Raw genomic sequence first — 26,890 nt, 5'->3', positions numbered from 1 at the left:
GAGATTTAAAGAATTCACTTTGATTCGAATTAGGTGCATATATATTTAGTAACGCCATTGTATTACTGCCCATGCTCATGTCAACAAGTACCCACCTTCCTTGAGGATCTGCCTTTACCATATTAAATGTTGCTGAACATTTTTTATTAATCAATATTGCTACTCCTGCCTTCTTTTTTACCGCTGGTGCAAATAAACATTGTTTTATCCACTTATCTGTCAGCTTCATAGACTCTGTTCCAGACAAATGTGTCTCTTGCAAGAAACATATATCTATATTTTGTTGTTTAATATATTCCAATACCTTTTTCCTTTTTATAGGGTGATTAAGGCCATTTACATTCAAAGAAAAAATTTTAAAACCCATTTTACAAATAAAATATAAAATACATATATAATCCACTCAAACATAAAATATACATTTTTTCTTTTTCCTTAAACCAATATATGAGTCTCCCTCCCTCCCCTCTTTCCCCATCCCCCCTATTCCCATCCCCCACCCTCCCCTCCCCTAACACAAATGCAAACTTCGAAACGCACATATTACTGAGCAAAAATAAACTCCCCACAGGCAATAACATACTCATTTTTCTTTCTCTAATCTTTCAAACAACCAACACTAAATTATCCTGCAGTCAATCCATTCTTCAATACCCTAAATACCTATATTTACTATAATTCTTTATTATATACTTCCCCTCTCATTCAAATTTCCAAACATTCTTCCATCCTATACCTCTAATATATTTATAAAAGTATATACCCAATATTTCGGAAACCATTTCTTACAATATATACCCCCCCAAGATTAATATTATTATTTTATTATTTTTTTTTTTTTTTAACCTAAGTTTCTCACAACTTCAATGGAACATACATCACTCCATCCTATAATATTCATTTTTTTTTTTTTTTTTAACCTTACATCAAAAGAAGGATCAAACATTTCAACCAAGCAGACCTCATATTTTTTAAAACTCTCATTAATTTTCATTGCATCTTCAATCTATTACAGTCTATTCTCCATTCTGCACAACTGTAACACTTGTACATCTTCATCCTGCTGTTTCAGTCTCTTATTCCATCTTCTTGCAGATTGCTATTTCATCTTTCTCCAATAAAGTATTTTTGCAACATCATCCTTATATCTCAGTCAATTTCAGATGCAAATTGTAAATCTAAATAATGCTCAAGTCATTTCCATCAGTCCATCTTCACATCTTCTTCTCTTTACATCAATAGTCTTTTGTATTTTTCATCTTATTATATTCTAAGTTCCCACATTTCTCCAATGCAGCATTTATGTGTCCTCATATTATCTCAGTCACGCTCAAATGCAAATTATAAATTCACATTAAGAAACCATCCAAATCTTATAATTGTTCCTCATATTTTCTTCACTTCCTATATGCTCCATCCCTCTTCTTACCTTGTCAAAATCTTCTTTTCTTCTTTTCTTATTGTCTCTTTCAAATTTTTCATTTCTTTTCTTTAAATCTTGTTTGAAATGTTGATCCCCCTTAAACCTAACTGCAACAATTTTCTAGAAAATATTTTCTCCTTTTCTATTTTTTTTCCACTTTTTCCTTCTTTATAAAATATCTTTCAATTTTCACTCAAAAATATAAACCAAAAATAATCTAAGTATATTATTTATTACATTTTCTAAATAATTTCATGAAACCATAGGCAAATTATATTGATCTAGAAATTCCTGTAATTTGCCTGCTTCTTCAAAATTATAAGTTTTATTCTCATAAGTTACCCTCATAATAGCAGGGTATATCAATCCATATCTTGCTCCCATTGCTCTCAGTTTAGGTCTTAAATCCAAAAGCTGTTTTCTTTTGTAGGCTGTAGCTTTTGCAAAGTCAGGTACTATAAAGATCTTAGAATCCTGGCATTTAAGATCCTTGTTTGTTTTAGCCAGCTTTATAATCTCTACCACCTGCTGATGTCTTAGCAGCTTAAAGATTATTGGACGGGGACCCTTCTGACTATTTGATCTTTTCATCGGTATCCGATGTGCTCTTTCTATCTCCAAAGGAAAAGAACTTTTAAATGGCAAGATCTTTGGGATAAAATTAGTCACAAATTGAATAGGATCATTCTGCTCAATCCCCTCAGGTATCCCAATCAGACGCAAATTATTCCTTCTTTCACGATTTGATAAGTCTTCAAAATCCTTTTTCAACGCCTCTATTTCTCTGTGATCTTTTTTACACACCAGCATCTCTGCCTCAGATTTCTCAGCATGCTTTTCTAACTGCTCAATTTTGAAGTCAACTGCCTGCATTCTATTTGTCAGACTCTCTATTTCCTTCTTCACATCTTTTATATTTTTAGCGTTATCACTTACTATTTCTTTAATTTTCTGAAGTTCATTCATCAAATCACTGTTATCAATTTCTTCCTGAGGCAAAGGGACCGCTGTCGGGGATACCGAATCAATTTTTGTTCTTTTTTTACTTCCTGCTCCTGAATTCACTGGATTACTTTTACTAGTTTTACCCGAAGCCATTTCTTACTTCAATTCTCTCTTTTCCTTCACTTTTCTTTAATTTTAACTGCCAAAATCTTAATAAAATTTGCCTGTCACAACAGAGCTAATCCTCTACCCAGCCATCTTCGTGCGCTGCAAAGTTCTAGAACATACCTACTTTTTATCTGAGCTATAAACAGGTGTTCCTTGAGATTAATTTAACTTGGGGAAAATAAACAGCATGCATATATGCACATTTTTAGATGGATATGCACTGTTTTACTCTCCAGTTGGTCATTCACTTAATGTGGGAGGTGAAAAGTACGTGGCTACTTGTCAAAGGGAAACCAGCTAGGTTGAAAATTAGCTAAGATTTATGCATATAATCATGTACTTTGCAACTACATATACTACTAAAATGTATTCCCTTAAAAGATAAACATATTCTCTCTGTATATGCTGAGCATATTTTTCAACAACCAAACACGGATCAATGACCACCACCGTTTTTTCAGAAAACCTCTTATAGGTGTCTTTTTTGGGCATCAGACATGCCAATCGGTCACCACATAGTTCGTGGTTACCCACTTTTTGGCTATGACTTCTTCACCAGCCCTCTTAATAGTTTTCTAGTTTTTAACTATTTTTTAATTTTTGATTCATTTTCATTTATTTTAAAGTGCTTAGTCTTAATAACTTAATATTTATACTTAAAAACTTATCTTAAATCTTTCGCTTTTTTCTTTTTTGTTCTTATCACATCGGGAAGGGAACCTGTCATATCGACATGTTTCGCTGTTAGGCTGCTTCAAGAAAAGCCCCCCCCCTCTCAAACTCATCTACACCATCCCGATCCATACGCCTCTGAAGCCCAAAAAAGACACCTAAAAGAGGTTTTCTGAAAAAACGGTGGTGGTCATTGATCCGTGTTTGGTTGATGTAACAGCTATCAAGGCCATATATATGACTAAGGTATTCACGTATTAAGTGAGCATATTTTTCAGTCACAAGCATCCCAGACAAACATCTGAAAAATTGCAAGGCCTCTCGAGCCTCCACAATAAAGAAGGAGACTGGGCAAAAATGGGATTCATGGTAGAATAGCAAGGCTAGCTAAGCATGACATCATTGCTCATCTGACATTTGCAAAAATAAACCAGGATGATCCCAAAACCTTTTGGGATAGTGTTCTGTGGACAAGTCAAAAATGGAACTCCTAAACAACACATGTCCCATTCTGTCTGGCTTAAGCAAATACACCGTTCCATAGTAAGAACATTGTACCAGTAAATGTGGTGGTGGTGGTAGTGTGATAGTATGGAGATGCTTTGCAGCTTCATGACCTGGAAAACATGCATTATTGAAGGACAATGCTCAGTCATCTGTCTATTGGCAAGCAAAGCTGAAGCATACTGTATATACTTGAATATAAATCGATCTGAATATAAGTCGAGACACCCTATTTTCCCCCAAAAGGAGGAAAAATGGTCAACTCGAATATGTTGGGTGGCTTAATATTCAAGTGCCCTTCCCTGTCATGCACTGCACCCATCCCCCTTCCCTTCCTCCCTCCCCTGTCAGTCATTGTATCCAGCCCCCTTACCTTTCTCCCTCCCCTGTCAGGCACTGCACCCAGCCTCCTTCCCTTCCTCCCAACAGATATACGGTGTGCTTCAGCTTTGCTCGCCAATGCCCTCCCTCCCTTCCCCCCTGTCAAGCTCTGCACCCAGCTCCCTTCCCTCACTCCCTCCCCTGTCAGGCTCTGCACCCAGTTCCCCTCCCCCCTGTCAGGCACTGCACCCAGCCCCCTTCCCCCCCTATCAGGCACTGAACCCAGCCCCCTCCCTCCCAGGCTCTGCACCCTGTCCCCCCCCTCCCTGCCCTATCCATCGTACCTCCTCTGCCGATCCCTAGTGGTCCAGAGGTGCAGTGGGCAGGAATGAGCTTTCCGCACTTCTACCCCACTGCTTACTCGATCAGTAAGTGGCTGACACGACTCAAGTTCTGATTTCTTCAGCCACAGAGCAGGAGCGCACTTTGCTGCTGCTGCTTGGCACTGAGCGACTTCCTGACTGGCTCCCGCAAGGTAAGCATTGTTGAGGCAGCAGAAGGGGCAAATTATGGCCATTATGAGGAAGGAGAGAGTGCAGGTGAGATTTGGGTTATTTTTTTAATGATTTTATATTTGTTATTTCTGTTTCTTTCAGGTATAATGGACAGATACCAGGATCAGCCTCATCTTTTGGACCCCCATCTAGGTATGAATAACCATTTATGAAGGTCAGAGTGTGGGATGTGGAAAGAATAGTAGGAAGATACACACATGGAATGGCAATATGAGACTACTTTGTCTATATTTTAAAGCTTAACTGTTTGAACCATTGCAACACCAGTTTAGAGCAGACTGTGCTATGTATTGTGCTTAATTCCCCCTTGAACTTAAAGCAATGGTATTGGTAAAGAGTTTCTTTGGTATTATGCTGATAGTTAAATGAGTTGGACCAATGATCCATCAAGCCCAGTAGCAGGTCACTAGTACCTGGCCAAAATCCAAAGAATAGCAACATTTCATGCTACCGATCCAGGGTAAGCAGAGGCTTCCCCATGTCTTAATAACAGACTATGGACTTTTCCTCCAGGAATTTGTCCAAACCTTTCTTAAAACCAGCTATGCTATCCGCTTCTACCACAACCTCTGGCAAACGGATTCCAGAGCTTAACTATTCTCCGAGTGAAAACATATTTCCTCCTATTTGTTTCAAAAATTATGCACATATAAGAATATCTTGGAATAAGGTTTAAGGCTTAAGCAATATTCTTCAGAGATACATTTTTATCTTAGCTGACAAATCAGCTAAGTATTTTTCAATAGATTCAACATGTGGCAGCTTGCATAACCTATGGTCTTAAGCTTAGGGATTGTATAAGAACATAAAAAGTTGCCTCCGCTGGGGCAGACCAGAGGTCCATCCTGCCCAGCAGTCCGCTCCCGCGGCGGCCCATCAGGCCACTGCCTGAACAGTGGTCTCTGACTAATTTTGTAATTTACCTCTAATCATGTCCCTATAACCTTACCTCTACTCCTATCTGTACCCCTCAATCCCTTTGTCCTCCAGGTACCTGTCCAGACCTTCTTTGAAGCCCTGTAGCGTACTTCTGCCTATCACATCCTCCGGCAGCGCGTTCCATGTATCCACCACCCTCTGGGTGAAAAAGAACTTCCTGGCGTTTGTTCTAAACCTTTCCCCTTTCAATTTCTCCAAGTGCCCCCTTGTACCTGTGGTTCCCCTTAGTTTGAAAAATCTGTCCCTATCCACTTTTTCTATGCCCTTCATGATCTTGAAGGTTTCTATCATGTCTCCCCTGAGTCGTCGCTTTTCCAGTGAGAAAAGCCCCAGCTTTTTCAGTCTCTCATTATATGAGAGGTACCCCATACCTTTTATTAGCTTAGTTGCTCTTCTCTGGACTCTTTCAAGTACCGCCATGTCTTTCTTGAGGTACGGTGACCAGTACTGGACACAGTACTCCAGGTGCGGGCGCACCATTGCACGATACAGTGGCAGGATGACTTCCTTCGTCCTGGTTGTGATACCTTTCTTAATGATACCCAACATTTTGTTCGCTTTCCTTGAGGCTGCGGCGCACTGCGCCGATACCTTCAATGTTGCGTCCACCATCACTCCCAGGTCTCTTTCAAGGTTGCTCACCCCTAGCGGTGATCCCCCCATCTTGTAAGTGAACATCGGGTTCTTTTTCCCAATATGCATGACCTTGCATTTCCCTATGTTGAAGCTCATTTGCCACTTTTTGGCCCATTCTTCCAGTGTTGTCAGATCTTTTTGGAGGTCTTCGCAGTCCTCCATGGTTATGACCCTGCTGTATAATTTAGTGTCATCTGCAAATTTAATAACCTCACATTTTGTTCCCGCCTCCAGGTCGTTAATAAATATATTGAACAGGAGCGGTCCCAGCACCGACCCCTGTGGAACTCCGCTCGTGACCCTTTGCCAATCTGAGTAATGGCCCTTTACTCCAACCCTCTGTTTCCTGTCCGCCAGCCAGTTTTTGATCCATCGGTGGACCTCCCCTTGCACCCCGTGGTTCCATAGCTTCCTTAGCAGTCTTTTGTGTGGTACCTTGTCAAAGGCTTTTTGGAAGTCAAGGTAAATGATGTCTATGGATTCCCCTCTATCCACCTGGCTGTTCACCCCCTCAAAGAAGTATAATAAGTTCGTGAGGCATGATCTGCCTTTGCAGAAGCCATGTTGGCTCGACTTTAGTTGCCCATTGTTTTCGATGTGTTCCCAAATGCTGTCTTTAATCAGTGCTTCCATCATCTTTCCAGGGACCGAGGTCAAGCTCACCGGCCTGTAGTTTCCAGGGTCTCCCCTTGAGCCTTTCTTGAAGATGGGCGTGACATTTGCTATTTTCCAGTCCTCTGGGATCTCTCCAGTTTTTAGGGATAGGTTGCATATTTGTCGAAGTGGCTCAGCTATTTCGTTCCTTAGTTCCTTGAGTACCCTTGGGTGAATGCCGTCCGGACCTGGCGATTTGTCGCACTTTAGCCTGTCTATCTGCCTGAGGACATCCACCTTGCTCACCTCTAGTTGGACCAGATTTTCATCCTGATCTCCTTTTCCGATCTCCTCGGGTTCCGGAATGTTGGTTGTGTCCTCCATTGTGAAAACTGACGTGAAGAACTCATTTAACCTGTCCGCTATCTCCTTTTTCTCTTTTACCACTCCCTTTCTGTCTCCATCATCCAAGGGTCCTACTTCCTCCCTAGCTGGTTGCTTCCCCTTGACATACCTGAAGAATGATTTGAAGTTTGTTGCTTCCCCTGTTATGCTCCCTTTGGTTGTCTTCTGTCTGGTCCTTTTTCCATTTTTTGAATGATGCCTTCTTATCGCTTATGGCCTTTTTCACTGCATTTGTTATCCACACTGGGTTTTTTGTTCTATTTTTCTTGCACCCTTTCCTGAACTTGGGGACGCACAGGTTCTGTGCTTCGTGCACCGTGCCCTTGAGTAGGGTCCAGGCCTTTTCTACGGACTCTATCTTCCTTGTGGTATCGATGAGTTTCTTTCCCACCATTTTCCTCATGGCATCATAATTCCCTTTTTTGAAGTTGAGTGCTGTCGCTGTGGTTCTTTTCATCTTTGATGGTCCAATTTCTAGCCTGTACTGGATCGTGTTGTGATCACTGTTTCCTAGTGGGGCTAGTACCGCCACCTCCTTAGCGGGTCCCCCTAGTCCGTTGAAGATTAGGTCAAGAGTGGCATGTTCCGTGTTGGTTCTGTGACCAGCTGTTCCATGAAACAGTCCCTCGTGACTTCCATGAATTTGGTCTCTCTCGTACAGCTTGAGTGCCCGATGCTCCAGTCTATTCCCGGGTAGTTGAAGTCCCCCATCACCACAACGCTTCCGCTTTTGCAGAACTGCCTCAGTTCGGCCTCCAGGTCCTGGTCAATTTCTTCCGATTGTCCAGGTGGGCGATAGTACAGACCCAATTTTATGTCTGTTCCTGCTCCTCCTGGTTCTGAGCAGCTTCCATGGGCTTTTGATTGCTTTCTTATTTTAATGGTCAGATGTATTTAAAATCTTGAAATTCCAACACTGCAATATGATAAAGTTAGATATACTTTTATATTTCAGCATGTTAATCTCTAATGTTATAGCAGGTAAGTTAGTAGCACAAGAATGTTCTTGCATGGTCCCACTTTTTGGAAGGCCACATCAGAACAGGGTTCCTCTGTGCAAGCTTCATATTTCCATTTCTGATAATGCAAAACAAAGGCTTCTTTGTACATTTAGGCCCAGATTCACAATCGCTATTTCAAAATTAGCCAGAGAATCGGCCAACAGCAATTGAATTGCTATCTTTGCATGCAAAACCCTGACTCATTCGCTCAGTGAGTGACTGAGTCGGGGCAGAGCCCTAACAGAAATGACAGGAGAATCAGCTTCCTGTCATTGCTGTCAGGGCTTCTGCCGGGTTTTTTTTCATTTTTTAAAAAATTTGCCAGACATTTTTGCATGTATTACACATGCAAAATATCTGGCCAATTAAAGAAAAGAGAAAAAAAAGCCCCCTCCCTCCCCAATCAAAAAAAATGGCAGGATGGATGCCTGCCATCAGGTGTGGCTCCCCGAAGAAGGAAGAAAAAACAAAAGCAAAACGTCAGGAGGGATGCCCACTCCTCCTTCCCGGAAAGACCTCCTCCCCTCCCTGAAGAAAAAGGCAGGAGGGATATCCACTACCTCCTACCAACGGGCCCGGCTCCCCGAAGGAGAAAACCCCCCCAAACGGCAGGAGGGATGCCCATTCCCTCCTGCCATCCGTCTCCCCCTCCCGTACCTTTACATTGGGAGCAGGAGGGGTGCCTCCGGCTCCTCCAGAGCACTGCGGGCCATAGGCCCTGCCTCAGTGCATCATGGTACACGGGGAGGGACCTAAGGCCCTGATTGGCTCAGGTGCTTCGGGTGCCTCCCAAGGGAAGAGCCTGAGGCACCTGAGCCAATCAGGGACTTCCTTAGGAAGGAGCCTAAGGAACTCCCTGATTGGCCAAAACAAATGGCCAATTAGGGACTTCCTTAGGCTCCTTCCTAAGGAAGTCCATAATTGGCTTAGATGCCTCAGGCCCCTCTCAAGGGAGGAGCATGAGGTATCTGATCCAATCACTGGGGCGGGGCATAAGGCCCAGTGGCGTCGTGGCTGGGTGGAGGAGCCTTTGCAGTTCCTCCTGCTCCCAACAAAGGTATGAGGGGAGTGAGCATTGTGGTGACAGAAGGGAGTTGGGCATCCCTCCTGCCATATTTTTAAGCACGGTGGGGGGAGTGGCCCTCCTGCCACTTGTGGGCTGCCGCATGCTAGGGGGTGGGCACGTGTGCGTTTGTCGGGGGATGGGGGAGCCGGTTTTTGTTTTTTTGACAGGTCTGCCTTGGGGGGGGGGGGGGAGAGAAAAAAATAACCCCAGGCAGACCTGTCAAAAAACTTGCATACCTGTCGGTGACAGCAGTCGGGTTTTTGGATTTTAAAACCCGATGTAAAATAGCCAAGCAATTGTTAGTGAATCAATCGCCTAGCTATTTTGCATGGGGTTTTACTCATTTGCATGGGTGGATCGTATCATAAAATAGGCAGTGGGCCGTTTAGTGAATTGGGTGTGTAGCAATGATTGCTGACTTTAGTGAATCGGGGTCTTAAATTTCAGATCCCTGGCCTTCACAGTGTGGCAATTTAAGAAGTGTTTAGTTTCCATTCTGTATCTACCAAAGCTTATACAAGGTATTTTTGTTGCAGCTAGAAAACCATCTTTCGTAGAAGAGATTTTCTATTTGGTTTGTCACCAAAGGTCATGCTACCATACTTTTCTACCTGTATTATCTCTGTAGGCTACAAATGCAAATTTCCTCCAGAGAAAATCTTGGTGCACTTCCATCCTATCATGTCTTTTAAAACCAATAGGAAATTTTTTTTTTTTTTTCATTCAGAGAATAGTTAAGCTCTGGAATGCATTGCCAAAGGATGTGGTAAAAGCAGTTAATGTAGCTTTTTTTAAAAAAAAGGTTGGACAAGTTCCTGGAGGAAAAGTCCATAAACTGCTGTTGAGACAGACATGGGAGAAGCCACTGCTTGCCCTGCTTTGGTTTCATGGAATGCTGCTACTATTTGGTTTTTTTTTGCCTGGTACTAGTGACTTGACTTGGCTTCCGTGAAGAAGGGATACTGGGCTAGATGGACCATTGGTCTGATCCATTAAGGCTATTCTTATGTTCTTCATTAATACACTTCCAACTTTAGGATGTCTCAGTTCAAGGCAACACTGATTGAGAAGTTACTTGAAACTTTGGACTGTAAAAGGGCTCTCGTTTATTATGTTAAAATAACTGATGCTCAAAAGCCACATTAGATGGACCCACAACACAACAGCAACACAAAAATAGCGTCTTGAAGCTTTAAGCAAGTTATGTTTAAATTTTATGAAATATCTAAGTAAAAAGACCATTTAAACTAAATAATTAATTTATGGAGCATGTATGGTTGGGCAGACTGGATGCCATCATTTACTATGTTACTATGCAGTTAAATCATTCTATTAAACTTCTGGCTAATGGGGGGAGATGGAGGGAAGAATGTGCCTGACACATATGCACAAAAGTTTTGTGGTAAGCACAGTTCCTTAGAGGGACTGGAATTTGATATACTGCTTGGATAAGGTGTATTAAGCAGTCTACAGTCAGGTACTCAAGCATTTGTGCTTGTGCTTGGACAATAACAGAAGTATCAGTACATATTAGCATTCATTCTTCAGCACCTATCTAATATAATAAAGCCCTAAGCGCGCATGCGCACTCCCACCTGCGTGCGCCCATTTTCTGTGCACTGTAGGGCACCACAGGTAGGAGTGCGCATGCACGAGAATCCCCCCCCTCCCCCCGAGGTGATGTAGGCCTTGGTGGCTGAAGGCCGTAGCGGCTGTCAACGGCTGAAGGCCGCAGCGGCGGATGTCGGCAGCTGCAGGCCGCAGCGGCGGCTGTTGGCGGCTGAAGGCTGCGGCGGCTGTCAGCGGCTGCGGAGTCTGTTGCCGTCCCCCCCCACCTTCCCTTCCCGCGGTCCCAACTACGAACCTGGTAATTCCAGCAGCATGTGCAGCAGTCTTCGCACGCTGCTTCGGGCCCTTCTACTGCCCTAATTTGCTCTGCCGCGTCTCTGATGATGAGCCACCACAAAACTGATTAACTTCTTAGCCATCTGAGTAGAGAATTACATGGGGACAAATTTGTCCCCTTTCCCGCTGGAACTCCAGTTTCCCCGTCCAGTCCCCGCGAGTTTTGTCGCTGTCCCTGCCCCATTCCTGTAAGCTCTGCCTTAACTGCACAAGCCTTGAACAAATATGATTTTAAAGTGTTTGAGGCTTGTGCAGATGAGGACAGAGCTTGCAGGAATGGGGCAGGGACATGAAAATAACTTGATGGGATGGGGAAATGAGTTCCTGGAGGGACGGGGAAAATTTTATCCTCATGTCATTCTCTAAATCTGAGCCCATTATCCAGAGCACTAATGTATATACTCGAATATAAGTCGATCTGAATATAAGTCGAGACCCCCATCCCCCAAAGAGTAAAAAAAATTAAATAAAATAATAATTAAAAAAAAATAAAAATAAAAATGATTGACTCGAATATAAGTCGGGGGCTTAATATTCAAGTGTCATGCCCTGCCAGGATCTGCACCCAGTGTCCCCTCTCTCATGCCTTCCCCTGCAAGGTTCTATACTCAGCCCTCCTCCCTGCTAAGTTCTGCACCCAAGCCCCTTTCCTCCCTGCCCTGTACTCAGTCACATTCCCTACCAGGCTGTGAACCAAGCCCCCTTCCCTGCTAGGCTCTGAATACTATCCCCCCCCTCCCTGCCAGACTCTGAACACTGTCCCACCTTCCTTCCCTATATCCTCTTCCCCGATAATCATTCCCCTTAACTTAAACCACCTAGTGGTAGGCTGGGACAGGAGGGATCTCTCCCATCTCCTGCCCCGGCCGACACTAACAACTACCACCTTTCCTCCCTCGCGTACCTGTTTGTTCCCTGGTGGTCTAGTGTGTATCCCGCGCTGAAATCCTCCAGAAGATTGTAAAGGTAAGTAGCCAGCGGCACACCCAGGCTGGCATGCAGTAGCGAGCTTTTCGTGCTGCTGGCCAGCCGGCCCTGCACCGCTTTTTGATAGGCTGCCGCAAGAACCGCTAATCCCATGAGAACTTGCGGCAACCTATCAAGAAGCGGTGCAGGGCTGGCCAGTAGCACGAAAAGCTCGCTGCTGCATGCTGGCCTGGGTGTGCCGCTGACTACTTACCTTTGCAATCTTCTGGAGGATTTCAGCGGGGGATACACGCTGGACCACCAGGGAACAAACAGGTACGCGAGGGAGGGAAAGAGGGAGGGTGGTAATTGCTAGTGTCGGCCGGGGCAGGAGACTGGAGGGATCCCTCCTGTCCTGGCCTAAGGCAGACCTGCAGGAAGTTCGGGAGGGTTTCGGGTGGTCACTGGGGGAATATAAACCGGGACCCCAATTTTTGGGCCAGAAATCCCGGTTTATATTCGAGTATATATGGTAATTAGCAGTGCACTGAAATTAATGTCCTCGGTGACTTCTGACACCCATTGTGGTTTCAAGTTAGCCATTTTTGGCGTTGGGAACCCTAAAAATAGCATCCACGAAGTGGAAGGTCCCTTGCAGTAATCGGTGCTCTTAGAGAAATTTAAAGTTGTACTGCAGGAAGATGGAGGAATATCAAGTATATCACCCTGTCATTTGGAAGATCGGGTTCATTCTCCATTTTGGGCCTTCTACTCGCAGGTCATCTGGGACTACAGATGATTCAGGGGCTGAGTTCACAGTTCCCTGGGAAGGAGGGGAGTTGTCACCCTCATTGCATAAAGGGTGACACCTGTGTTCTGTCTTTGCTGCATAAACCATACCATACCATACTGATTCTTGTATCCTGCAAATATCGACTAGGAATCATTGCGGCTTACATAATATTAGAAATGTTCCCTTTGCAATTGCTAATAAAGACATTGCTTGCCAGTTCGTTTTATTGTTCGGTTCTGTGCTTATCCCAGGACAAGCAGGCAGGTATTCTCACTAGTGGGTGATGTCATCCGACAGAGCCCCGATACGGACGTCTCACAAGCATGTCTTGCTTGAAGAAACTCAGAAGTTTCGAGATGCCCGCACCGCGCATGCGCCAGTGCCTTCCCGCACGATGGTCCGGGCGTGTCTCCTCAGTTCTTTTTCTTCCGCGGAGCTGAGAAGTTTACTTCAATTCTGTGCCCATTGAATCTGTTTTTTGCCTTCTGTATTGCCGCGGGTTGGGTTTATTTGGCTCTCCCGTGCATTTCTTTCTTTGATTTCTTTTTAAAAAAAAAATAAAAATTTTTTTCTTCCGACACCGGATCGGCCGCGTGGCTGGGGCCCCGCGCCTTCGACCTTGCGGCGGAGCTTTTCCGGCCTATGTCCCGGCCGATCACCGGTTTTAAAAAGTGCAGCAAATGCCAGCGCGCGATTTCGCTCACGGACCCACATCGACGCTGCCTACAGTGTCTGGGTCCGGATCACTTTCCGAAATCGTGCCGGCCTTGCTCCACTCTGACGGCGTGAGCGTTTAAGCGCCGCTGCCTGCTGTGGGAGTCCATGTTCAAGATGGAAGCTTCGTTGGATCCTTCAGCTTCGACATCAACTGGTGCTTCGACTCCGTCGGCGAAGCCCTCTGCCTCCCCGGCTGCTTCGGGCCTTCTGAAACCGGCCTCGTTCACACCGGTTTCGGCCTCGACCTCGGCGCCGGTGCCTTCCTCCGTCTCCTTGGAACAGGTATCGACCCCTACAGTTCCACCGGTGGTGCTTAAAGTGCCGAAGGCTGGCAAGCAGAAGCACGCGGCACCGAAAGAGCACGGAGACTGTGCGGAAGGGCCCCCTTTTGGTGCGGATCCCTCCATATCGGCTTCGTTGCGGTCCCTTCTGGAGGCTCAGTTTGTGGAACTCATGTCCACCATGGGACCCCGGCTGATTGCCTCGATCCAGGGTGACCTCCCAGTTTCGGCTCCGAGGGGCGGGCCGCCCCCTCCTCCTCCGCCGCGCCGCTCGACCTCGTTGCTCGGCGAGGAGGAGCGGCGGGCAGTGTCCGGTTCCTCGAGGCGGTCCTCGGGTAGTGCAATGCCTCCCTTGGAACCGATTCCCTCGAGAAAGGCCTCCCTTAGTGATATGCCTCCTTTGGAGCCTATTCCCTCGAGGAAAGCTTCACTTAGCGACTTGCCTCCCTTGGAACCTATTACCCCGCCCCATGACACAATGTGGCATCCACCTTCGAGGCCTTCCAGTCCTGGGCATAGCAGGAAGCAGGACGAGTTCTTCCGAACCCCCTGTCAAGCCTGGGCGGCTTCTGGGGAGGCGCCGACTCTTCCGCCTCTCCGATCGACGACCTCGAGTCCTATCTGCTCCTTGGAGGCTTCTGGGGACCAGTATTCTCACAGAAGGGCTCGATACCCTTCCAGGCATCGAGAGGGGCATCGATCCAGACACTCTTTGAGGCATTCCTCTCGGCACTCGACTGTCTCACCTCAGAAGAAATTGCCTCGGATGGGATATTCTGCTTCGGCTGGGTCTCCTCCTCCGGGCCCGGAGTTCGAGGACCCCGAGGTGTTTTACTCGCCCTGTTGCTCACAGGCTTCTGTGGAGCCCGAAGCCTCGACTTCTTCTAGTCCTTCTCGAAGACCGGCGCTGGCGGACCAACTGTCCTTTTCCTCGTTTCTCAGACAGATGGCGGATGACATGGACATTACCCTCGATGCTGGCTCTCGATACTCCAAGGAGTACCTCGATACCATGCACTTGCCTCATCCTCCGGCCGAGTCCTTAAGCCTACCCCTGCACAAGCTCCTCGACCAGACCTTCATGAGGTGCTTTGAGTCTCCTTACTCTATCCCTGCGGTCCCTGGAAAATTAGATGCTCGGTACCGCACGGTGCATCATAAGGGCTTCGAGGGACCTCAGCTTTCTCATCAGTCCCTCCTGGTCGAATCCTCGCTCAAGCGGTCTCATCCTGGCCAGGTGTATGCTTCGGTGCCTCCAGGCCGCGAGGGCAGGACCATGGATAAGTTTGGACGACGCATCTATCAGAATTCTATGATGGCGTCCCGAGTCCTGAATTATAATTTCCACTTTGCCACCTACTTGGAATTTTTTCTACCTGTGCTTCGAAAATTCACACCCTACATCGAGTCCCAGGCTCGGTTTGAGTTTGAGGAGGTGGTTGCTTCGCTGTCCCAGCTTCGTCTTCAGTTGATGCAATCTGCCTATGATGCTTTCGAGCTCTCGGCCCGAGCAGCAGCCTGCTCTGTGGCGATGCGCCGTTTGGCCTGGTTGCGGACCATTGACATGGACCCGAATCTTCAGGACCGCCTGGCAAACGTCCCGTGTGCTGGGGCGGATCTTTTTGACGAATCCATCGAGACGGTCACGAAGAAATTGTCTGATCATGAAAAGTCCTTTCAGTCCATTCTTCGGCCGAAGCCTAAGCCTCAGCAGTCTCGACCCTCTCGACCGCCATTGATCTATCAGCGGCGTTATCAGCCGAGGCAAGCTCCTCCTACGAGGCAACCTGCGAAGCGGCAGCCTCCTCAGAAGGCTCAGCAAAAGTCTCAGCCGTCTGCTGTTCCTAAGGCTCCTCAGCCTTTTTGACTGTCTCGTCGAGGGCATAACCAGCCTCGTTCTGCCTCCCCCTGTTTTTCCCATCGGAGGGCGCCTCCATCATTTTTATCATCGCTGGGAGGCCATAACCACCGACCTCTGGGTCCTTACTATCATCAGGGAAGGATACTCTCTTCAATTCCATCGGGTCCCTCCGGACCACCCTCCAAGAGAGTATCCTTCCAACTTGACACAGACCGCCCTTCTTCTTCAGGAAGCCCAGGCTTTGCTCCGGCTCTGGGCCGTCGAGCCGGTCCCTGTGTATCAACACAATCAGGGGTTTTACTCTCGGTACTTCCTTGTTCCGAAGAAGACGGGCGACCTGCGACCCATTTTGGACCTCAGGGTCCTCAACAAATTCCTAGTCAAAGAGAGGTTTCGCATGCTGACCCTTGCTTCTCTCTACCCCCTCCTTGAGCAGAACGACTGGTTATGCTCTCTGGATCTCAAGGAGGCCTACACTCACATTCCCATTCATCCGGCCTCTCGCAAATTCCTCAGATTTCGGGTGTGACATCTGCATCTGCAGTATCGAGTGCTTCCATTCGGTCTGTCTTCGTCTCCCAGAGTCTTCACGAAGTGTCTGGTAGTGGTGGCCGCTGCACTCCGGAACCAGGGTCTTCAGGTATTTCCCTACCTCGACGACTGGCTCATCAAGGCTCCCTCGGCATCGGGGGTCATCTCGGCGACCCTGTCCACGATTCTGTTCCTGCAGAGTTTGGGATTCGAGATCAACTTTCCCAAATCTCATCTACAGCCTACACAGTCGCTCCCCTTCATCGGGGCGGTCCTGGATACCATACGTCTCAGAGCATTCCTTCCTCCTCAGCGCATGGATGCTCTTCTTCATCTCTGCCAGTCTGTGTCTTCTCGCCAGTCCATCTCAATGAGACACATGATGGTCCTCCTGGGCCACATGGCCTCTACAGTTCATGTGACGCCGTTAGCCAGACTCCATCTCAGAATTCCTCAGTGGATCCTGGCATCTCAGTGGACTCAGGTGTCGGATCCGTTGACTCGACACATCATCGTCACTCCTGCTCTTCGGCAGTCTCTACTTTGGTGGATGACCTCTTCGAATCTATCCAGAGGTTTGCTATTTCACTCTCCTCCCCACCAGAAGGTCCTCACAACCGATTCCTCGACCTATGCCTGGGGAGCGCATTTGGATGAGCTTCGCACTCAGGGATTCTGGACCAGTGCGGACCGACTCCATCAAATCAATCTTCTGGAGCTCAGAGCCATCTTCAATGCTCTTCAGGCATTTCAACATCTACTTCACGTCATGGTGGTCCTGATTCGCACAGACAATCAGGTGGCCATGTATTATGTCAACAAGCAGGGGGGCACGGGCTCGGCCTCCCTCTGCCAGGAAGCTCTCAGAGTCTGGGATTGGGCGGTTCGCCACAACGCCTTCCTCAAAGCTGTCTACATTCAGGGGAAGGACAATGTCTTGGCGGACAACTTGAGTCGTCTACTCCAGCCTCACGAATGGACGCTCCATTCCATACCCCTTCATCATATCTTTGCTCAGTGGGGGACACCTCAGATAGACCTCTTTGCGGCTCCCCACAATTTCAAGCTGCCTCAATTTTGCTTCAGGATCTACACTCCTCATCGCCTCGAGGCAGATGCTTTCCTGCTGGATTGGGGGAATCGCTTTCTGTATGCGTTTCCTCCATTTCCTCTCATTCAAAAGACTCTGGTCAAGCTGAAGTCCGACCATGCCACCATGATTCTGATAGCCCCTCGGTGGCCCAGACAACCTTGGTTCTCCCTTCTACTTCAACTCAGCAGCAGGGAGCCTTTTCTCCTTCCGGTGTTTCCTTCACTGCTTACTCAGCATCAGGGATCGCTACTTCATCCCAACCTGCAGTCTCTCCACCTGACAGCTTGGTTCCTCTCAACGTAACTCCTCACCAGTTTTCCCAGGCGGTGAGGGATGTCTTGGAGGCTTCCAGGAAGCCTGCTACTCGTCAATGCTACTCCCAAAAATGGACTAGATTTACTTCATGGTGTATTTCCAATTCTAAGGAGCCTCAGCGAGCCTCCCTATCCTCTGTGTTGGACTATCTTCTACACTTGTCTCAGTCTGGTCTCAAGTCGACCTCTATTCGAGTCCACCTGAGCGCTATTGCGGCTTTCCATCAGCCTCTGCAAGGGAAACCTCTCTCTGCTCATCCTGTGGTTTCCAGATTTATGAAAGGACTTTTTCATGTCAATCCTCCTCTCAAACCGCCTCCAGTGGTATGGGATCTCAATGTTGTCCTTTCTCAGCTTATGAAACCTCCTTTTGAGCCTCTGAGAAAGGCTCCACTAAAGTTTCTCACTTGGAAAGTGGTTTTTCTGGTGGCCCTCACATCTGCTCGCAGGGTCAGTGAGCTTCAGGCCTTGGTGGCGGACCCACCTTTCACAGTATTCCATTATGACAAGGTGGTCCTCCGCACTCATCCAAAATTCCTACCTAAAGTGATCTCTGAATTTCATCTCAACCAATCCATTGTACTTCCAGTGTTTTTTCCAAAGCCTCATTCTCATCCTGGAGAATCAGCTCTGCACACTCTGGACTGTAAACTTTCTACTTGGATCGCACCAAACCACACAGAACTGCTCCTCAACTTTTCGTCTCCTTTGATCCAAACAAGTTGGGACGTCCTGTATCGAAGCGCACCATCTCCAACTGGATGGCAGCTTGTATCTCTTTCTGCTATGCCCAGGCTGGATTACCCCTTCCCTGAAGGGTCACAGCCCAGAAGGTCAGAGCAATGGCAGCCTCTGTAGCCTTCCTCAGATCGACACCGATTGAGGAGATTTGTAAGGCAGCCACTTGGTCCTCGGTTCATACATTCACCTCTCTTTATTGTCTGGATACTTTCTCCAGAAGGGATGGACAGTTTGGCCAAACAGTGTTACAAAATTTATTCTCCTAAGTTGCCAACTCTCCCACCATCCCATTGAGGTTAGCTTGGAGGTCACCCACTAGTGAGAATACCTGCCTGCTTGTCCTGGGATAAAGCAATGTTACTTACCGTAACAGTTGTTATCCAGGGACAGCAGGCAGCTATTCTCACGTCCCACCCACCTCCCCTGGGTTGGCTTCTCTGCTAGCTACCTGAACTGAGGAGACACGCCCGGACCATCGGGCGGGAAGGCACTGGCGCATGCGCGGTGCGGTATCTCGAAACTTCTGAGTTTCTTCAAGCAAGACATGCTTGTGAGACGTCCGTATCGGGGCTCTGTCGGATGACATCACCCACTAGTGAGAATAGCTGCCTGCTGTCCCTGGATAACAACTGTTACGGTAAGTAACATTGCTTTCTCTATATTGGGACCTTGTGTCCTTGTACTGTTGGATTTCTGTACACTCTGTGTTGCATTCGCTAATAAAAATTATTACAAAAAAAAAAAAAAGAAATGATACATAGGTATAAACCACATATACATGAATATGTTGTAACAGGTCAGTGCAGTGAAGAGAATAGATGTGTTTTCAGTGCCTTCCTGAATTGGAAGTGTGTGGTAAGTCGTCAGTGTTATATGCACAAGAAGGGCTTGCCTGTAAGCTTTTCACAACTTCATTGAACAAGAAATTGGAACCTATTGTAAGCTGTTAGGTTTAAAAGTACTGAAATTGTACCTAATAAATTGCTAGGTTAAAAAACCCCATAACAACAATAGTTGATGAGCGAGAACTAAGCCCTAAAGAGTGCAGGCATACAAAATGGAGCATGTACTCTATAGGAGAAAATACATCCTAATTCTCTGGCTCCTGCCCCAAAGTAACATTATAATGCAGTTTCCTGAAAAGGTCATCGGATGGCAGCATAACACAACACAATTGTATAGAACAGTAATGTAACACACATTAGGATTGTGATGCATTAGGTTAGATTTAGGTCCTATGACTTCAGCTGGAGGCCTTGCACCAAGGCTTCACCATTATAGTGACGAAGCTAAGTATATTGGGAGGCAGGGGGATATAAAATAGTGGGGAATTCCCTAGATAGCTATGCATGAAGGCTCGGCAACCAAATCCTAGTACTGGACACAGCAGAACTGAAAGTACGAATGAGTGTGGGGGGGGGGGGAACCCTGTAGGGATTCAACTATTAAATCTGTGTTGTGTATGTTAATACTCCCGATAAATGGTATGAAAGGATGTTAGATACCTAGAATGCCCTTCTGGTAGAGGTAATGAGGATTAAAATAGTGACAGAATACAAAAAGGCATGGGCCCTAACTTCAGCCCGTCAAGTTTGTTCAAGAGCTTTCTATGAGGAACCGTGTCAAAAGCTTTCCTGAAATCTAAGTAAATTATGTATAGCATATGCCCTTGATCCAATTATCCAGTCACCCAATCAAAGAATTCAATCAGATTGGTCTGGCATGATTTACCTTTTGTAAAACCATATTGCCTAGGATCCTGTAACCCATTTGATTCTAGGAATTTCACTATCCTTTATTTCAGCAACGCTTCCATTATTTTTCCAATAACCAAAGTGAGGCTTACCGGCCTGTAGTTTCCTGCTTCATCTCTGAGACCACAGCTACTGTGTCATTCTCTAATTGTTCACTGTCCTTAGCTGAGGCTAGAAATATTAAATAGACTTTGAAAGTTTCATTTTCTTGCCCCTATATCAAGGATTTGTCTACCAAATGAATAGCTGATTGTGTGATAGGTATGTTTTGGTTTTTTTTTTTTTTAATTAGGATTTCTTCTAAATTTACCCCCTCTCTTGCAAAACCGTAGCACATTTTTTAGTGCAGGCTGTGGCGGTAACATCTCTGATGCTCATAGAATTTCTATGAGCGTTGGAATTGTTACTGCTCAGCTGGTGCTAAAAACTGCTCTATGGTTTTGTAAAAGGGGGAGGGAGGTTAATTACTTGTTTTCCAAACCTGAACATTTCAAAGATTAGTTACATTTAGGTAGAGTAGGTATTTCCCTATCCTAGAGGGCTCATAATCTGAATTTCTACCTGAGGCATTGCAGGGAGAAGTGATTACTGAGGTCAAGGAACATTGTTTTACATATCAAACTTGATCTGTCCATGTGCCGAAATGCCGAATTGACCAATCAGGTGGCACATTTCTAAAAAAATTAAAGGCACCATTCTAAGGCGCCGGTTTCATGCCTACGGAGGTGCATAGAGATTCCTACGGATGCCTAAAGCCGGGGCATGATTTGCGCCAGAAGTGGCCTTAGTCATCTGTAGGTGTCCCTGTGTGCCTCCATAGGCACAAGATTGGTGCCTTAAATGTAGTGTAATATTGTGTACTTGTAAGATGAAAAAATGAATAAAGAATTTTGAAAAAAAAAAAAAAAAAATGTAGACCTTTAAAATGCTGGCCTACATTTAAGGTGCCTGTGTTATAAACAGTCACGATCCAACAAACGCCGTCGGTGCGTGATTGACACGTGATTGGAAGCCATTTCTTAGGAGGCTGTCGATAACGGCACCGTTTATTGAATACGGGCCCAAGTTTCTACTGGAATATACCTGCACAGAATTATTCCTGCTTCAGGAAGTTTTGAGTAGGCTATTTTATAAAGGTTCATAGGCAATTGTTGCAACAGATTATGTGCTTGTCCTCTCTAGAAACCACAAAGGAGAAAGTCGTTTCTGCACACTAAGTGGCAAAATCCAAACAAAAGAACAGAGCGTGCCTGGTCTTCAAACCCCACTTGATTAATAGTATATAATTTATTTACTATTAATAAATAGGGGTTTGAAGACCAGGCACTGCTCTTTTGTTTGGATTTTGTCCTCTCTAGTCCCATATAAAATTTCCATCCATAGAAGTATGTGTGTGTATGTATATATCAGTGCTTCTCAACCCAGTCCTCGGGACATATCCAGTCAGTTTCATTTTCAGGATATACAGAATGAATATGCATGAGAGATATTGAATGCACTCCCTCCTTTATATGCAAATCTGCCTCTTGCATATTCATTGTGTATTTCCTGAAAACTTGTGCTCTAAGGACTGTGTTGAAGTACTCATACAAGGGGCGTTCAATAATTCACAAGGCAACAAAATTTTTTTTGGGAATCATCTGACAACACAGCACATTTTTCTAAATCAGTTTTTCACGCTGATTTCAGATCTGTTGTTAGTTTTTTTCAGTCACATACACTTTTAAAAGTTATGACTAATGTTAGTTTATAGCATTTTAGCATATAGGGTTTTAAGAATTGCAGCATCAACTTAAAGAAATGTTGCAGTATCTTCAGTCCAAAGTCAAATAATTATACTGAACTGTGTCACTTAGCAACCGATGTTTCTTCAAAAATGCTTAGACTATGATTTCATTTTGTGACTTGTGTCTGGATTGTCACCGCACAACATCCAGAATAGTTGGCAATCATACTCTCATTCCAGAAACCTTGGTAGCGATGCTCCATTAACTGAATGTCCTGGTGAAAATGTTCTCCTTGTTCGTCACTTACCATTCCAAGATTTTCCAGAAAAAAGTCAAGATGCGAGTGCAAAAAGTGTATTTTTAATGACATGCGACAGCCAAATTTCTGATGTGAGTCAAGGAGATTCTGAACTCCTTCCTTGTATGAAGGCGACTTATGGTTACCCAGAAAGTTTTCCACTAACCACTTGAATGTCTCCCAAGCTTCAAGCTCAGCTGCTGAGAGTGATTGCTTAAAATCTTCATCCTGCATAATGGACTTGATCTGTGGGCCTATAAATATCCCTTCCTTCAGTTTTGCAGTGCTGATTTTGGGACTTTTCTTAACAAGATATTGAAAACCTGGCAAGTTTGCTTTACCCATGACCTTTACCAGGTTCTTCATCAACTCCAGCTTGATATGAAGAGGTGGAAGAAATATTTATGAAGATCCACCAATGGCATAAATGTCACACTGCTTTTCCCTGTGTTAAAGGTATCCTTCATCTGCCAGACATGCTTGACAGAATGTTCAGTGTAGATCTGCTATCCCATAAGCACAGGGAACAGCAGTATTTTTAGTGAATCCTCCTTGCATTCCCATTGGCATGCAAATGATCTTCAGATCACCACAGATGTTCCATTGGTGTGTTTTATAACTGATTGCTTCTAATAAATTTTTCATATTCTCATAAGACTCTTAGATGAGCAGAATGGGCAATTCGTATACTTGGTTTAGAATTTCCATTATGCAGTAACACTGCCTTCAAGATTTTCTGTAAAGAATCAATGAAGAGACACCATTCATCTGGACAATGCACTTGTGACAAACTGCTGAAGAGCCCGTTAATATCATGAAAAAGCACAATGAGCCATTTATAGTGAAGAATGTTAAGTTATGATTCCTTTTTCTGTAATGAGTTATATTAGCATCTTTTGCAAGCAAGTGCTTTTGCTTAAGCCTTGAAGCAAAAAGTTCTGCTTTTTCTTTTGAAAGATTTAGCTAACGAATAAGTTCAATGAACTCAGCTTGTGTAAAGGACTCTGGTTCTGAATCTTCATCATTTACATCATCAGGATCAGATAATTCTGAATTGTGACCAGCTGCTGCATCATCATCATCACATTCCTCATCATGTTCCACAGAAGCAAGTCCATCTTGACAGGCATCAGGGACAGGCAATGAGTTAGCATGAGGAACAGGCCTAATAGCAGAACCCAGAGTAGGATATATAATTTTCTGCTTAGTTTTAGCTGAGAATCCACTTGTATTCACAAGGCAAAAGTAGCAATCTTTAATATGGTCTCGCGGTTCCCTCCATATCATTGGGATTGCAAATGATATCGCTGCCTTTTGGCAATTGAGCCAGTCATGAAGTCCAGTGGAACAACTGGTACAGATGATATGTGGAGCCCAAGACTTATCCTGGTCACCCAGTGGACAGCCAAAGTACAATTTGTATACCTTCTTCAGATCTACATTAATTGGGCGATGTCGTGAATGAACCACAGACCTAACAGACGATTTTAGTACAATGTCTTGGCATGATAAAGACTGATATTAATCACCGCCTGTAGCATAATAAAAACAAAGACAACTGTCGTTAACCCTCCTTATAAGTTTATCCTTATACGTTTATCGCCCAATTAACATTTATCTTCTTCTATATATATAAAATCGGAGGTATGTATGTGTGTATGTATGTGTGTGTGTGTGTATGTGCTGCGATCACGCAAAAACGGCTTGACCGATTTGAACGAAACTTGGTATGCAGATCCCTCACTACCTGGGGTGATATGTTCTGGGGGTCTCGCGGCCCACCTGCACACGTGGGCGGAGCTACAAACAGAAAATCAGATTTCACACATTCATGTCAATGGAAAAAATGTAAAAAGCTGCCAACGCAAAAACGGCTTGCCCGATTTGAACGAAACTTGGTATGCAGATCCCTCACTACCTGGGGTGATATGTTCTGGGGTCTCGCGGCCCACCTGCACACGTGGGCGGAGCTACAAACTGAAAATCAGATTTCACCCATTCATGTCAATGGAAAAAATGTAAAAAGCTGCCAACGCAAAAACGGCTTGCCTGATTTGAACGAAACTTGGTATGCAGATCCCTCACTACCTGGGGTGATATGTTCTGGGGGTCTCGCGGCCCACCTGCACACGTGGGCAGAGCTACAAACTGAAAATCAGATTTCACCCATTCATGTCAATGGAAAAAATGTAAAAAGCTGCCAACGCAAAAATGGCTTGCCCGATTTGAACGAAACTTGCAACACATCTTCCTTTTCAGTTTAAGAGATTGCAAATTCCAGTGAGACTTGCGTTCTCTATCACAATCAACAAATCACAGGGACAGACTATTACATACTGTGGAGTGGATTTAAGATCCCCCTGTTTTTCCCATGGACAACTCTATGTTGCTTGCTCAAAGGTGGGTTCACCCAATAATTTATATGTTCTTGCTCCTGGAGGTGAAACTAAAAATGTTGTTTATAATCAAGTTTTGTGTTAGTTGTATTGTATTCATTTTGTCAAATATTTCACATTATAATTTGAATATTGTACTTTTTATAAAGCTGTAAAAAAATAATTTCATTCACCACTATAAAGTATCTTTATTTGAATCCATTTACAGTGTTATTGCTATAATTAAATACCCGTGCAACGCCGGGGCAACAGCTAGTAATTATATATATAATGAGCCTCGTTACAAAAATGTGATGTGCTAGTGAAAAAATAAACACATATTTTAAATCATGAAAAATACTAAAAAACCCACCCAACATTAACTCTGATGAAAATGATGTGTTGACCTGTGTAATTTATCTGAGTATGAAAGAAAGTAGCAAGCATGTTGAAACAAGTCTGGGCATGTTGTGCCATGTCTCAAGGTTACTCATACATAGTTGTGGCTCGGTGCAAGTCTAACATTTCAAAAGACAGGAGAGTCCTCATGCAAATCAAGTAAGAAACTGCTAGATTTGGAGCACCGTTCAGTGATAAAATTTCTCACAAAAGAAGGAAAAAAGCCAAAGGAGATCCATGAACACATGACTGCAGTTTATGGTAAGTTTGCCCCATCATCCAAAAAGTAAAATTTTGGAGCAAGCAGTTTAAGTGGGGTAGAGAGTCCATTGAAGATGACCCACACAATGGATGGCCTGTGGAAGCAACTTACACAGAAATGTGCAAGAAAGTTGAGGTTTTAATTTTGTCAGCTAAATTAAGGTTTCCTGAATAGCTGAAGAAATGGGCATCTTGGCAGGTACAGTTTGGAAAATAAAAAATTAATGAAATGTTGGGCATGTCCAAGGTTAGTGCAAGATGAGTTCCAAGAATGCTGATGTCATGTCAGAAGGCCACGAGGCTCCAGTCCTGTCAGGAGAACTTGGAGATGCTCTGTGAAGACCAAGTGAGTTTTTTTCATCATTTGGTGACAGGAAATGAGACTTGGGTTTATCACAGAGATCCAGAGTCCAAAATGGAGTCAATGCAATCATCTCCCACCCCAAAAATGTTCAAGAAAGAAAAATCTGCAGGCAGTCATGGCAACTGTCTTCTGGGATGATGAAGGACTTTGCTTCTGGAGTTCATGACACACAAGACAATCATAACCAGGTTGAGTTACACCAATACAATGATCATTTTGTGGAAAACTTACAGCAGGTGCCAGTGCACATGTCACGACAAGCACAGGCTGCCATCAGAGAATGTGGATGTCGGCAGCTGAACCATCCACCCTATAGTCATAAGAACATAAGACTTGCCGCTGCTGGGTCAGACCAGTGGTCCATTGTGCCCGGCAGTCTGCTCACGTGGCGGCTCTTAGGTCAAAGACCAGTGCCCTATTTGAGTCTATCTTTACTTGCGTATGTTCTGTTCCAATAGGAACTTATCCAACCTTGTCTTGAATCCCTAAAAGGTGTTTTCCTATATAACAGCCTCCGGAAGAGCGTTACAGATTTCTATCACTCTATGGGTGAAGAAGAACTTCCTTACGTTTGTATGGAATCTTTTCCCTTCTAACTTTAGTGAGTGCCCTCTTTTTCCCTTCACCTTGGAGAGGGTGAACAATCTCTTTCTCTACTAAGTCAATTCCCTTCAATATCTTGAATGTTTTAATCATGTCCCCTCTTTTCAAGGGAGAAGAGGCCCAGTTTCTCTAGCCTCTCGTTGTACGGCAACTCTCCCAGTCCCTTAACCATTTTTGTCACTCTTCTTTGGACCCTTTCAAGTAGTACTATGTCCTTTTTCATGTATGGCGACCAGTGTTGGACGCAGTTTTCCAGGTGGGGGCATACCATGGCCCGGTATAACGGCATGATAACCTTTTCAGATCTTTTTGTGATCCCCTTCTTAATCATTCGTAGCATTTTGTTTGCCCTTTTCGCTGTTGCTGCGCATTGCGTGAATGGTTTAATTGACTTGTCTACAAGTACTCCCAAGTCTCTTTCCTGGGGGTTCTCTCTGAGTATAGCATCGGACATCCTGTATTCGTGCATATGATTTTTGTTTCCGACATGCATCACTTTGCACTTATCCACGTTGAGCCTCATTTGCCATTTCGCAGCCCATTCCTCGAGCGTATTTATGTCTCTTTGTAGATCTTCGTAATCCTTCTGTGTCCTCACTACTCTCTGAATAACTTTGCATCGTCCGTAAATCTAATCACCTCACTCGTCGTGCCAATTTTTAGGTCATTTATAAATATGTAGAAAAGCACAGGCCTGAGCACCAAACCATGTGACACT

The 26,890-nt window shown here is 44.9% G+C and overlaps 1 protein-coding gene across 2 annotated transcripts in view; it reads left to right on the top strand.

Moving 5' to 3' along the window:
- The window catches only part of TBCD (tubulin folding cofactor D), a 487,835-nt gene that overhangs the window by 15,312 nt on the left and 445,633 nt on the right, over positions 1 to 26,890 (top strand). For both annotated transcript variants that reach the window (XM_033961208.1, XM_033961209.1), the window contains one exon: positions 4,690 to 4,740. In XM_033961208.1, coding sequence (XP_033817099.1) covers positions 4,690 to 4,740 — 51 coding nt within the window. The remainder of the gene's footprint in view (positions 1 to 4,689; positions 4,741 to 26,890) is intronic.

This window comes from Geotrypetes seraphini, chromosome 10, assembly GCF_902459505.1.
Source record: "Geotrypetes seraphini chromosome 10, aGeoSer1.1, whole genome shotgun sequence".
In the NCBI taxonomy this organism is placed as follows: Eukaryota; Metazoa; Chordata; class Amphibia; order Gymnophiona; family Dermophiidae; genus Geotrypetes; species Geotrypetes seraphini.
The sequence above is the reverse complement of the archived record's forward strand: the minus strand, read 5'-3'. Positions and strand labels throughout refer to the sequence as shown.